Raw genomic sequence first — 12,500 nt, forward strand, 5'->3', positions numbered from 1 at the left:
CAATGCACACCATAAAACTTATTATATAAACATAATATATTTGTTGTGTTTACCTTGCCGTGAAATCCTCGCTATTGGTATTTGCATGAAGTACATTTACATTATATGCTCCATGGGCTTTATTGTAGCTATAATTCTATGTATTTTGACATATAGGCCTATTTTAATAAACCTGTACTTATCCTTAAAATATGTCTATGTAATAATATAAAAAAATGTTATTGTTTTATACTTCTATTAAGGATAATGGAAACAATGCTACTTACATATTGATTATAACATTAATATGATCAGCCCCAGTTAAAGTAATTAAGTTGTAATGAAAATGTGATATTGAAAAAGGCTTACTAAAATATTAGAACAGGTAGTCCTTTGATGTCTATTTTTTTCTAAGTTTTTCTATGCATTTTTTTTCTTTTGCTTCGATTCAGGACATTAGGAAAGCTTAATCAAAACAGAATGTTTATATTTATGCCGCAAAAATGTGTTGATTGTATTTTTTTTTTCCTCTTCTTAATGATAAGTAAACCAAAAGGGAGCCATAATAGATTTAAATAACACTAAAAAAAGGAGGTTTATACCAATATACGACTTCATTTTCTGGACTTTATCGTGTATCAGACAAGGGATTTTTTCCCCATTTAAACCAGGTAAAAAGTGTAGAGCAAAATGTCGGATAATTAGTGTGCTTCCGAGCGTATCATTATGACAGATTTTTTAGTTACTGAGACCACAGGTGAGACTCATTTGCATATTGACCACTAATTGGATGCTGCTTCTGTCAGTCTTTAGCTTTTTCTCATTCGGTTTCTCTCTCTCTCTCTCTCTCTCTCTCTCTCTCTCTCTCTTTCAGATCAATCATTCACCATAATGCTATGTCCAAGACAAAGCATATCTACGGCAGTACAAACAGAGTTACGAGACAGCTTGATGTAGTGACCACAAGGTTACGGCTTGGCTACAAATATTACTGGGAGTATAGTGTTTCAAACAATGCTGGGGGAACTGAATGCAAGTTGTGCAGTCAGCCCTATTCACACACCCTTGACCACTATGTAATGATATGTCCTCTAATTGAAGAATTTCGTGAAAGGATTGAACGTAAAACATTGTACGGTATTGCATGCACTACTACGTCTTATGTATAGCTTTGCCCTAGCTTATTGATTAACAGGGTCACAGTAATATCTGCTTTGCCAACAATGTATGTCTCAGAATCTAATATGAACTGTACAAATCATTTAGGCATAGTTCCTATGCCTATTCATGTGTATACAATGTATATAGTATGAATAAACATATCAAAATCAAATCTCTTTCTTTCTCTCTCTCTTTTTCTCTCCTTCCTTCCCTCCAACCCTCCCTCCCTCCAGCCTTCCCTCCCTCTAACCCTCCCTCCCACCAACCTTCCCTCCCTCCAACCCTCCCTTCCTCCTATTATACCACAGGTATACATACATTCGCCTTCGCGCCTGGCCCATCCCCGCGTAACCATCGGCCCAAACCGCGCACTTGTTTTATGACCCGTAAAGACAAGCGAAAATGCACCTTAAAGGATAACAAAGATCTAGCATGAAGTGTTTGCCTCGCGAGGGTTTGAGATTAAAGTGACCCATACACCCTAGGGGAGTCTTACCCTTTAATGATTACCAAAGGCGGTTAACATCACGGTGAAGTATGTGGTTGGCTTGTCGATAGTCGAAGGTCTGGTTGCCTGCTTTCCATTAAGCGTGTGAGACTTCTTTTGTATGTTTGTGTTTGTTTGTTTGTTTGTTTGTGTGTGTGTGTGTGTGTGTGTGTGTGTGTGTGTGTGTGTGTGTGTGCGTGCGTGCCAAAGATATAGCAACATCCTCCCTGCGAGCACCAATTCCCCAGCGCGGCTCTGTCAAGAATGACGCCTCCGCGAGACAGGAGCCACCAGCCTGCATGGCGTATGACTGCCCATACCGACATGAGAGGAGCCAGTGTTCGGCGGAAGGCTTTGGTCGTCACGCTAATCTGGTCCGGAACACCGTCTGCATTCGAGGCCAAGATGGCGCCAGTCTTCGCCCGTTAACGTTGTTTTATTTACATTCAGGGAGACATTTCGGTGGTATTTGTGCGAGAATTAAGCTTTATTATTATTATTAGATTTAGTTAGTCCCTATAATTATGATATAATTAAAGCTTCCTCTAATTTGAGATATTCTATTCCTTAAGGTAAGCTTCTCTGCGGTGTTCGTGTATGGTTTTCGTCTTTTAAAGGGATGATGAGTGTAAACCATCGTGTGACTTCGACACTTATCATTTTATTTCGATTCCAAATGGCATCCTCAAAATGTATGTACGATATCTATAAAACCCATATCTACAATAATAATAACAATACTAATATAACAAAAGACAATAAGATAAAAGAGAATAAAAAAAAAACTGGAAGAAAAAAATGAAAATAATAATCTTACCTTGATGGTCTTCGTGCAGCGTCATCGGGACCGCCATTGTAGCGAAGCGAAGGTCTAATCAAGAACCAGACGTGACGTCTTCTCTCCTCGAGGAACTCTTTCGATTCCCTTCCTCCAAGAACGAACATCAACAAGAGGCGTAATGTTTATGGCTAAGATATTTTCTAGTGATCATCTTAGAAATAAAAAAAACGTGTCTCAGAGGGAAGAAAAGGGAAAGTAGACGCTGCGTTATTATCCACAGGGATCTCGATGATAAAAAAAAACACTTCGGGAAAAAACAGACTTCCCGCAGGAATGTGTTTATCCGCTGATCATCACCGTCTTTTCCCCGACAGTTCGAATGCAAAACACAAGCTTGTCCGGCGGTCTTTCCCACACGAATCTGTCATGATCAGACGGTCTTCGAGAAAGCGACCGGCGAGCCTGACACCTGTGAAAGTTGCGTTAAGGCAGGCGGATTTTTTTTCTCAAGCACAATATCACAGCATCGTAGCTTCCCCTTTTTCATCTGGGATTTCGACGAGCAGTCACGAAAAGGTCTTTAATGTTGTTTTTTTGGTTTGTTTTTTTAATCCTAGTGATATTTATAGAATAGTTTTCTTTCACTGTTTGTCCTCGTTTTTGTTTTTTTGTTTTTTTAATAGCACCTATTTATTCACTTCCTTCGGGCAATCATTGTCAGTTGATTATTAGTCTTTGGAAAATTTTCTTCTTATTCCTTTACTGTTTTTTTTCTCTCTCATTATTTTCCTACTTTTCTCTCTCTCATTTGGCGTCGGTTTCTCGCCTCGAGTGTTTATCTCCTTTTACCATTCACTAGTTTCTGAATAGCGTCACTACTATGAAAAATATATCTCGCTATATATCTTTTAAAATGACCTGAAACAAAGAACGGAAATTAGTGGGTAATAAAACTTTCTTTTTAAAATCATACATTCACACATACACATGTCTGTGCTTATACATACTTGATATATAATAAATATCACATATACATATCTGTCTTTAAACTTGACGCATAATTCATACATCAACAGAACATACACTGACATTATGATAAAGACCCGTATACCCATATACAATAAAAACAAAAAAATAACGACAAGAAATACGGGAAAAAACATCGACCCTAAACCATATACATGGCCAAGATGTCTCCAATGCCACAAGAGGCCACAAGACCCGTGTGGAATGGCCCAGTATCCCGCAGTTTAATCTCAAAGACGAATCAAATACATTTCTACGATAATCAGCTTGACCAGAAGGAGGAAAAAATAAATAATATATGTGTGTGTGTGTCTGTGTATATCAGACTTTAAATTCTAATGAATGTCAGTGAAAATATCGTAACTTTGTGCGTATACATCGACTCGACCTTACCGTTTGGAAACGTAAGGCGGAAAAAATAAACGTTATTTTTACTGATGTTAGGATTCAGAGACTGGACGATTTCTTCTTTTTTTTTAATAAGAATTTCGTAAACTCTGAGCTACCGAGTATCACGATCTTATTTTATCTTTACACTTGTGTCCTTGGGACCTCGAGTAGAATACACACACACGCACACGCACACGCACACTCAAGCACACACACACACACAAGCACACACAAGTACACACACACACATACACACACACACATACACACATGCATATAATATATATACTGTGTGTGTGTGTGTGTGTTATATATATATTATATATAGATATTATAATATATATATATTTATATATATATATATATTATATATATATAATATATATATATATATATATATATATATATATATATATATATATATATAATTATTATACTGATATGTGTGTGTGTGTGTGTGTGTGTGTGTGTGTGTGTGTGTGTGCGTACGCGTGTGTATGTGTGCACGCTTGTATATATACATCCACGCAAAGAGATACATCTCCAGACTTTAAAGCAAAAAACAAAAGCAAAACAGATAAAATTGACTCGAGAAAACAAGCAGCCATTGAAGAGCAATTTGTTTGCATCCTCAAAATGGAACAGCAATTTAATACACCTCCAAGTTCGCGTTGCATCTCAGAAGAAGATGCGGCGAGAATAGGATATTCGCCGAATTTCTTTAGCTCCTTCTTTTACATAGTGTGTTGTTTGTCTATTCAGCCCCCCCCCCCCCACAACACCATCCCTACCCCAGTTCTTCAGATAAAAAGCAGGTTGGTGATGTCTTTCAATCATCACCTTTTTGCACTGCTGTTATGGATTCGCTGATTGATGTAAATTCCGCACTTATATCAAATCTTTATCCGAATTTGGTTGTCTATTATTGCGCAATGGCAAAGGACCTCCAGAACGCGGGTGGGATGGCAAGCCCGTGTGATTTATGAGTTGCTTTATTGCTACGTCTTAATCTAGCTTTTCAAAATTCAGGCGTTCTGCGTTGACTGGTTCCAGGAAGGGCGGAGAGGAGGCGAGGGAACGTGAGAGGGAGGAAAAGTGAGGTCGGGGGCGTGGGCGAGAGGAGAGTGGACTGAAGATGAGAAGAGGGAGGAAGAGAGAGAGAGAGGGAGACGGAAAGAATGAGGAGAGAAGGGTTGAGGGAAAGAAAGAAGGAGACGGATGAGAGAGGGAGACGGAAAGAATGAGGAGAGAAGGGTTGAGGGAAAGAAAGAAGGAGACGGATGAGAGAGGGAGACGGAAAGAATGAGGAGAGAAGGGTTGAGGGAAAGAAAGAAGGAGACGGAAATAATGAGGAGAGAAGGGTTAGAGGGAAAGAAAGAAGGGGACGGATGAGAGAGGGAGACGGAAAGAATGAGGAGAGAAGGGTTAGAGGGAAAGAAAGAAGGAGACGGAAAGAATGAGGAGAGAAGGGTTAGAGGGAAAGAAAGGAGACGGATGAGAGAGGGAGATGGAAATAATGTGGACAGAAATGATGAGGGAAAGAAAGAAGGAGACGGAAAGAATGAGGAGAGAAGGGGTGAGGGAAAGAAAGAAGGAGACGGAAAGAATGAGGAGAGAAGGGGTGAGGAAAAGAAAGAAGGAGACGGAAAGAATGAGGAGAGAAGGGTTGAGGGAAAGAAAGAAGGAGACGGAAAGAATGTGGAGAGAATGGTTGAGGGAAAAAAGAGGGAGACGAAAAGAATGAGGACAGAAGGGATGAGGGAAAGAAAGAAGGAGACGGAAAGAATGAGATGAGAAGGGTTGAGGGAAAGAAAGAAGGAGACGGAAAGAATGAGGAGCGAGGGGTCAGAGGGAAAGGAAGAGACGGAGGAAATGAGGGAGCTGGTTCCTAGTTCCTGGGAAGAGGCGAGAGGATGTGAGAGGGAGGGAAAGTGATGTCGTATGCCTTTTGTGGTGTTTTGGTGAGAGAAAGAGAGAACGGGGAGGAATAAATGAAGAGGAAAAATGGCTGAGAGAGGGAGGTGCCGAAAGAGGGTGGAGGAAGGGTTGAGGGAGAATGAGATGGAGGAGGGAGGAAAGAAAGAGGGAGATAGAGGGAAAGAAGTAGAGGAGAGAGCTTTGAGTGAAGGTAAAGAGGAAAAAGGAAGAGAGAGAGGAAACGATGATAGAGCGAAGGAAGAAGAGGGAGATAGATTGATAAATAAATGTAAGTAGAAAAAGAAAAAAAAAAGATAGATAAGAAGATAGTGCATGGAAGAAAAGGAGAATCCGATAGATACACATAGCCCCCTCCCCCCCCCCCCAAAAAAAAAAAAGTGATCGACATAAAGAAAAAAAAAATAGAAACATAAAAAAGAAAGACAAAAGAGAGACAGTTAAGAGACGAACAAGACAGACACGAAACAAGAAGTGAAACGAAGGAGCAGCAAAAAAGGCGAGATCTCATGTTTGATATCTCTCTAGCCCTAAACTAGGCTGACATGACCTTCGTAGTAAAGGGGAAGAGACGGGAGAGCAAGACTGGAGGGACGGGGTGGGGGAAGGGTAGGAGGAGGAGGGGGGGGGCGTCGAGGGGGAGAGGAGGAGGAGAAGGAGGGAGGGGAGGGAGGCTGAGGATGGAATTGGGAAAAAAAGGGAAGAGTAGAAAGAGGTGGAGGAGGGGGTAGGGGAGGAGGAGGGTGACTAGGAGGAGGGGGAGGGGGTGAGGAGGAGGAGGAGGAGTAGAAGGAGGAGGAGGAGTAGGAGCAGGGGGATGGGGCGAGAAGGAGGAGGAGTAGGAGGAGGGGGAGGGGGCGAGAAGGAGGAGGAGGAGGAGGAGGAGGAGGAGGAGGAGGAGGAGGAGGAGGAGGAGGAGGAGGAGGAGGAGGAGGAGGAGGAGAAGGAGAGAAGGAAGAGGAGGAGGAGAGTAAGAACTATGGGAAGGGGGAGAAAGCGGGACGAGGAGTAGAAAAAAAACAGGAACAAACACAAAAAGAGAAAGATTAAGAAGATGGAAAATAAAGGATAATGTCAATAATTCTGACGATGACGATGATGATGATGATGAAAATAATAATGTTCATTATTAATGATAATACTATTATCATTATTATTGTCATTTTTGTCATTATTATTATAATCATTATCATCATCATTATAATAATGATGATAATATTATGATAATGATATTATCGTTAATATTGTTGTTGTTACCATCGTCATAACAATAAAGATAATAATAATATTATTATCATTATCATTACTATCATTATCATTACTATTAACAATAATAATAACAATCATAATGATAACGATAATAGTAACTGTAGTAGTAGTAGTAGTAATAGTAATAATGATAATAATAATAATAATAATAATAATAATAATAATAATAATAATAATAACAATAATAATAACAATAATAATGATAATAATAATGATAATAATAAAAATAATAATAATAATATGATATTCATAATAATAATAATAATAATAATAATAATAATAATGATAATAATAATAATAACAATAATAATAACAATAATAATAACAATAATGATAATGATAATAATAATAATAATAATTAATGATAATAATAATAACAACATAAAGTACGCAACAATACCACAAATAACATTAGTAACAAGAATAAAAATCATTAAAAACGGAGGAAGAGAGAAAGGAGAAAGAGGAAAAGGCGAAGAAGAAACCCAAAGAAAGGGAGACGGTGAGTAAAGGGTGATAGTCCACACAGCATTGGTTCCCAGCAGAGCCAATGAAAGGGGAGAGGTTACATTAAAAGTACATTATAGGGGTAGAAAGAGAGAAAAGGAGGAGGAGGAGGAGGAGAGAAATGGAGGAGGAGGAAGAGGAGGGGAAAGGAGGAGGAGGGGGAGGAGGAGGAGGAGGGGGAGGGGAAAGGAGGTGGAGGAGGGGGAGGGGAAAGGAGGAGGAGGGGGGGGAAGGATGTGGAGGTGGAGGAGGAGGGGGAGGAGGGGGAGGAGGATGTAAAGGTAGAGGAGATGGAGGAGGAGGAGAAGGAGAAGGAGAAGGAGGAGGAGAAGAAGAAGAAGAAGAAGTAGATGAAGAAGACGAAGAAGAAGAAGAAGAAGAAGAAGAAAGAAGAAGAAGAAGAAGAAGAAGAAGAAGAAGAAGAAGAAGAAGAAGAAGAAGAAGAAGAAGAAGAAGAAGAAGAAGAAGAAAGAAAGAAAAGGATAAAGAAGAAAAATGACATGGAGGAGAAAGAAGAAAATGAGAATAAACATGAATAAAAATGAACGGGGGATTAACAAGAACACACGATCTAAACTTCTACACTTCATTATCATTTCTTATGTGTTCACTGCACGCATTTCCTTACCAGTTGCATGTCATTTGCAGTTTCCCTTTCAATCCTCTCTTTCTCTCTCTCCCTTTTCTTTACTCTTCCTTCTCTACTGATATATCTATTATTATATTCTTTTTTTATATTCACTTAATTCATAACAATTAGCTTCTTCTTATTTTCTTTAATTCAGTAATTTCTCATTCGCCTCTCATCTCGTCCTTTCCGTTTTATTTACCTGCTCCGTTATTATTCCTTTATTCCCTATCTCCCTCGTTCCATCTCCAACAACCACGACCTCAACGACCGCCTTCTTCCTTCTAATATGTCATCATCTTATATAATTTTTTATTCCCCATAATTCAGTAATCATTCTACTCTGCGTCTGTTCTTATCCTTATCTACTCTTCTCCTTTATTATTCCATTCCTCCTATCTCCCTCGTTCCATCTCCAACAACCACGACCTCAACGACCGCCATCTTCCTTCTAATATGCCATCATCTTCTTATATACTTTTTTTATTCTCCCTAATTCAGTAACCATTCTCTTCTGCGTCTGTTCTTATCCTTATCTACTCTTCTCCTTTATTATTCCATTCCTCCTATCTCCCTCGTTCCATCTCCAACAACCACGACCTTAACGACCACCCTCTTCCTTCTAATATGTCATCATCTTCTTCTTATATAATTTTTTCTCTCTAATTCAGTAATCATTCTCCTCTGCGTCTGTTCTTATCCTTATCTACTCTTCTCCTTTATTATTCCATTCCTCCTATCTCCTCGTTTCATCTCCAACAACCACGACCTCAACGACCGCCTTCTTCCTTCTAATATGTCATCATCTTCTTATATACTTTTTTTATTCTCTCTAATTCAGTAATCATTCTACTCTGCGTCTGTTCTTATCCTTATCTACTCTTCTCCTTTATTATTCCATTCCTCCTATCTCCCTCGTTCCATCTCCAACAACCACGACCACAACGACCGCTCGGCGACGGCAATAAATTCAAAAACACCTCCGGACTCTTGCCTCTTCTTACTCATTTATGGTTTACGTTGTAACGACCTGCTGGAAGTAACGACTCCTTTTTGGTTGACGCTGGAATGCTTTTGTTGTCGTTGTTTTGTTTTTGTTTTCGTTGACGCTGTTTTTTTTTTTTTTTTTTTTTTTTTTTTTAAGATTACCTCTTGTCTTGTTTTGGGAATTGGGAAGAATGTGTATATATATTTTAGGGAAGGTTTATTTTCGTTATTTCGTTGTTTTTGGTTTGTCAACTTTAATTGCTCTTTACTTCTATCTCTTTATCTTTCTCTTAATCTTCCTTCTTCTTTTCGAACTTCTTCTCTTTTTTCCTCTTTTCTTCTTTCTCTTCTTCTATTGTCTTTTCTTCTTAATCTCTACCTCTTTTTCTTTCGTTTTGTTTGATGGGAACCATTATTCTGTCTTTACCTTCGTTTTCCTCCTCTTCCTTTTCACCTTCCTCTTCTTCCTCCTTATCCTCCACATTCTCCTCCTCCTCCTCCTCCTCCTATCACCTTCACCTTCTCCTCTTCCTCCTTTCCCCCTCCCCTCCCCTTCCTCCTATCTTCCTCCCCTCCTCCTATTCCTTTTTCACCTTCCTCTTCTTCTTCCTCCTCCTCCTCCTCCTTCTCCTCCTCCTCCTCCTCCTCCTCCTTCTCTTCCTCTTCCTCCTCCTCCTCCTCTTCCTCCTCTTCCTCTTCCTCCTCCTCCTCAAACCCCTCCCCCTCCCCCTCCCCCTCCTCCTCCTTCTTCTTCTTCTCCTTTTCCTGCTCCCCCTCCTCCTCCTCCTCCTCCTCCTCCTCCTCCTCCTCCTCCTCCTCCTCCTCCTCCTCCTCCTCCTCCTCCTCCTCCTCCTCTTCCTCCTATCCCCCTCCCCCTCCCCCTCCTCTTCTTCCTATCCTCCTATTCCCTTTCTCCTCCTCTTCCTCCTCCTCCTCCTCCTCCTCTTCACCTGAGATGTATTTTCAAGTAGTAAGTTTAAGTGTTGTTTCGTGTTTCTCTCTCTCTCGTGTTGTTGTTTTTCTATCGCACAGGTTCTAACTCTTTTCTCTCTTCTTTTTTTCCATTTTCATAATTATCGCCATCCTTTCTTCTTCGTCTTCTTTATTTTTCGCCTTCTTCTTCGTTATTCTTTTTCTTATTCTTTTTCGTGTTCTTCTTCGGCATCTTCTTTTTTGTTTTCCTCTTCTTGATTATCACCGTCCTTTCTTTATCGTTTTATTCTGTTTCGTGTTCTTCTTCTTCTTCTTTTCCTCCTTTTTTTCTGTTTTCCTTTTCAAAATTATCACTATCAATTTTTCTCCCTTTTTTCATCCATTCTATCCCCTCCCTGCTTCCCTCCTCCTCTTCCTCCATCATCTCCTTTCTCTCATTGTTTTACTCTCGCTCTCTCTGCTTTCTTTCCCCTTTTATTCTTTTATTCTTCCTTTTTCTTGTTTTTGTCTTTCCCGCCCTTCCTCATCCCCTCATCCTCATTCTCACTCGTCTTCTCCCTCTCCTCCTCCCCTCCTCCTCCCCCTACCCCCATGCCCCTCTCCCTCCCTATGCCCCTCGCCCTTCTCCTCCCCCATCCCCATCCCCATCCCCATCCCCATCCCCATCCCCATCCCCATCCCCATCCCCATCCCCATCCTCACCCTCACCCCTTCCCCATCCCCATCCCCATCCCCATCCCCATCCCCATCCCCATCCCATCCCCATCCCCACCCCCACCCCCTCCTCTCCTCCCCCACCCGTCCGAAACGAAGACAACGGAAGAGGAACCGAAGAGAAGGGGTGGGGTTGGGGGGGGGGGCGACCATCGTAAGACAAGGCTCACTACGGCGTTCTCATCCGCGTCGAAGGTGAAAGAGGGGAGAGGAAAGTGGTCGGATAATAAGGGGAAAAGAGGGGAGGAAAGAGGGTGAGAAGAGGGGGGGGATGCGTGGTAAAGGATATATGGGAAAGGAGAGGGGAGAGTTAGAAAGAGAAGGGGGTGAGAGGGTATATGTGTGTGTGTGTGTGTGTGTGTGTGTGTGTGTGTGTGTGTGTGTGTGTGTGTGTGTGTGTGTGTGTGTGTGTGTGTGTGTGTGTGTGTGTGTGTGTGTGTGTGTGTGTGTGACACAGGGAGAGAGAATGAAAGACAGACAGATAGACACACAGGCAGGCTCGCAGACAGACAGACAAAAAGAGCTGCATGGGGCGATAAGAACATAGGAAAAAGAAATTAGACTAGATAGCAAAGGAAAGCGGGAAAAAGTGGAAATAATTTGCAAAAGATAAAGAATGATAAAATAATAAAGAAATAAAGAAAAGAGGAAAGAAAAGAGGTCAGAAAATTCAGAAAGAAGGCACAAGATAGAAAGAAACGAGCGAGCAAAGAAAAATATAATATTGAGAATAGAGAGACCATTTGTAAGAAAATGAAAAAAAATATAATAATAACAATAATAATAATAATAATAATAATAATAATAATATAAAAAGAAAAGAAAAGGAAGGAGAAAGGGAGAGAGAGGGGGAGATGAGCGGGAAAGAGGGAGAAAGGGAGAGGTTGAGGGAAGAGGAGAGGGAGAAAGGGAGGGAAGGAGAGAGGGAGGGAGAAAGGGAGGGAAGGAGAAAAGGAGAAAGGGAGGGAGATAAGGAGAAAGGGAGGGAGAGAGGGAGAAAGGGTGGGAGAGAGGGAGAAAGGGAGAAAGGGAAGGAGAGAGGGAGGGAGGGAGGGAGGGAGGGAGAGAGGGTACAACGCCAAGGATCAATGACAACTTCCTGACTCTGTTCTCCTGCCAAGCCTCGCGGCCAGGGGGAGGGGGGAGGGGGGAGGAAGGAGGGAGTGAGGGAGGAGTTGGGAGAGAGAGGGGAGGGGGATATGGGAGACAGGGAAGAGGAGGAGAGGGAGGAGATGGGAGAGAGAGACGGAGGAGGAGGGAGGAGGAGGGGGAGTGAGACGAGAGAGGGAGGAGATGGAAGAGATGGGAGGAGGGAGAGGAAGACGAGGGAAAGGGGGACGGGAGTGAGAGATGAGAGAGAGGAACGAGGGAGGGAGGGAGGAAAAGGCAGAAGAGTGAGGGAGAGAGAAGGGTGATGGCAAAGAGGGTGGAGGAGAAGAAGGGAATGGGAGGAGAGGTGAGAGGGATGAGAGGTGATAGGTAGGAGAGGAGAGAAAGGGTGCTGAGAGAAGGGATGAGGGGAAAGAAGATAGGGGAAATAGGTGATAGGTGAGAGGGAGGAGGGGTGAGTGAGAGAAGACTTGTGAAAGAAGAATAGAAGGTAGAAGGAGAGGGGAAAGGATGTGATGGGAGAGGGGTGCAAGAGAATGTAGGAAGGGAAGAAGGGAGGGAGGGGGCAGGAGAAGAGGAAGCAAAGTAGGGAA

The 12,500-nt window shown here is 41.7% G+C and overlaps 1 protein-coding gene across 10 annotated transcripts in view; it reads right to left on the minus strand.

Moving 5' to 3' along the window:
- Positions 1 to 12,500, minus strand: part of LOC122255514 (uncharacterized) — a 133,151-nt gene that overhangs the window by 111,564 nt on the left and 9,087 nt on the right. For all 10 annotated transcript variants that reach the window (XM_086556328.1, XM_086556322.1, XM_086556324.1 and 7 more), the window contains exon 2: positions 2,445 to 3,326. In XM_086556328.1, coding sequence (XP_086412454.1) covers positions 2,445 to 2,481 — 37 coding nt within the window. In that variant the 5' untranslated portion in view covers positions 2,482 to 3,326. The remainder of the gene's footprint in view (positions 1 to 2,444; positions 3,327 to 12,500) is intronic.

This window comes from Penaeus japonicus, unplaced genomic scaffold, assembly GCF_977035675.1.
Source record: "Penaeus japonicus unplaced genomic scaffold, GWHDUDI00000001_assembly GWHDUDI00000032, whole genome shotgun sequence".
Taxonomy (NCBI): domain Eukaryota; kingdom Metazoa; phylum Arthropoda; class Malacostraca; order Decapoda; family Penaeidae; genus Penaeus; species Penaeus japonicus.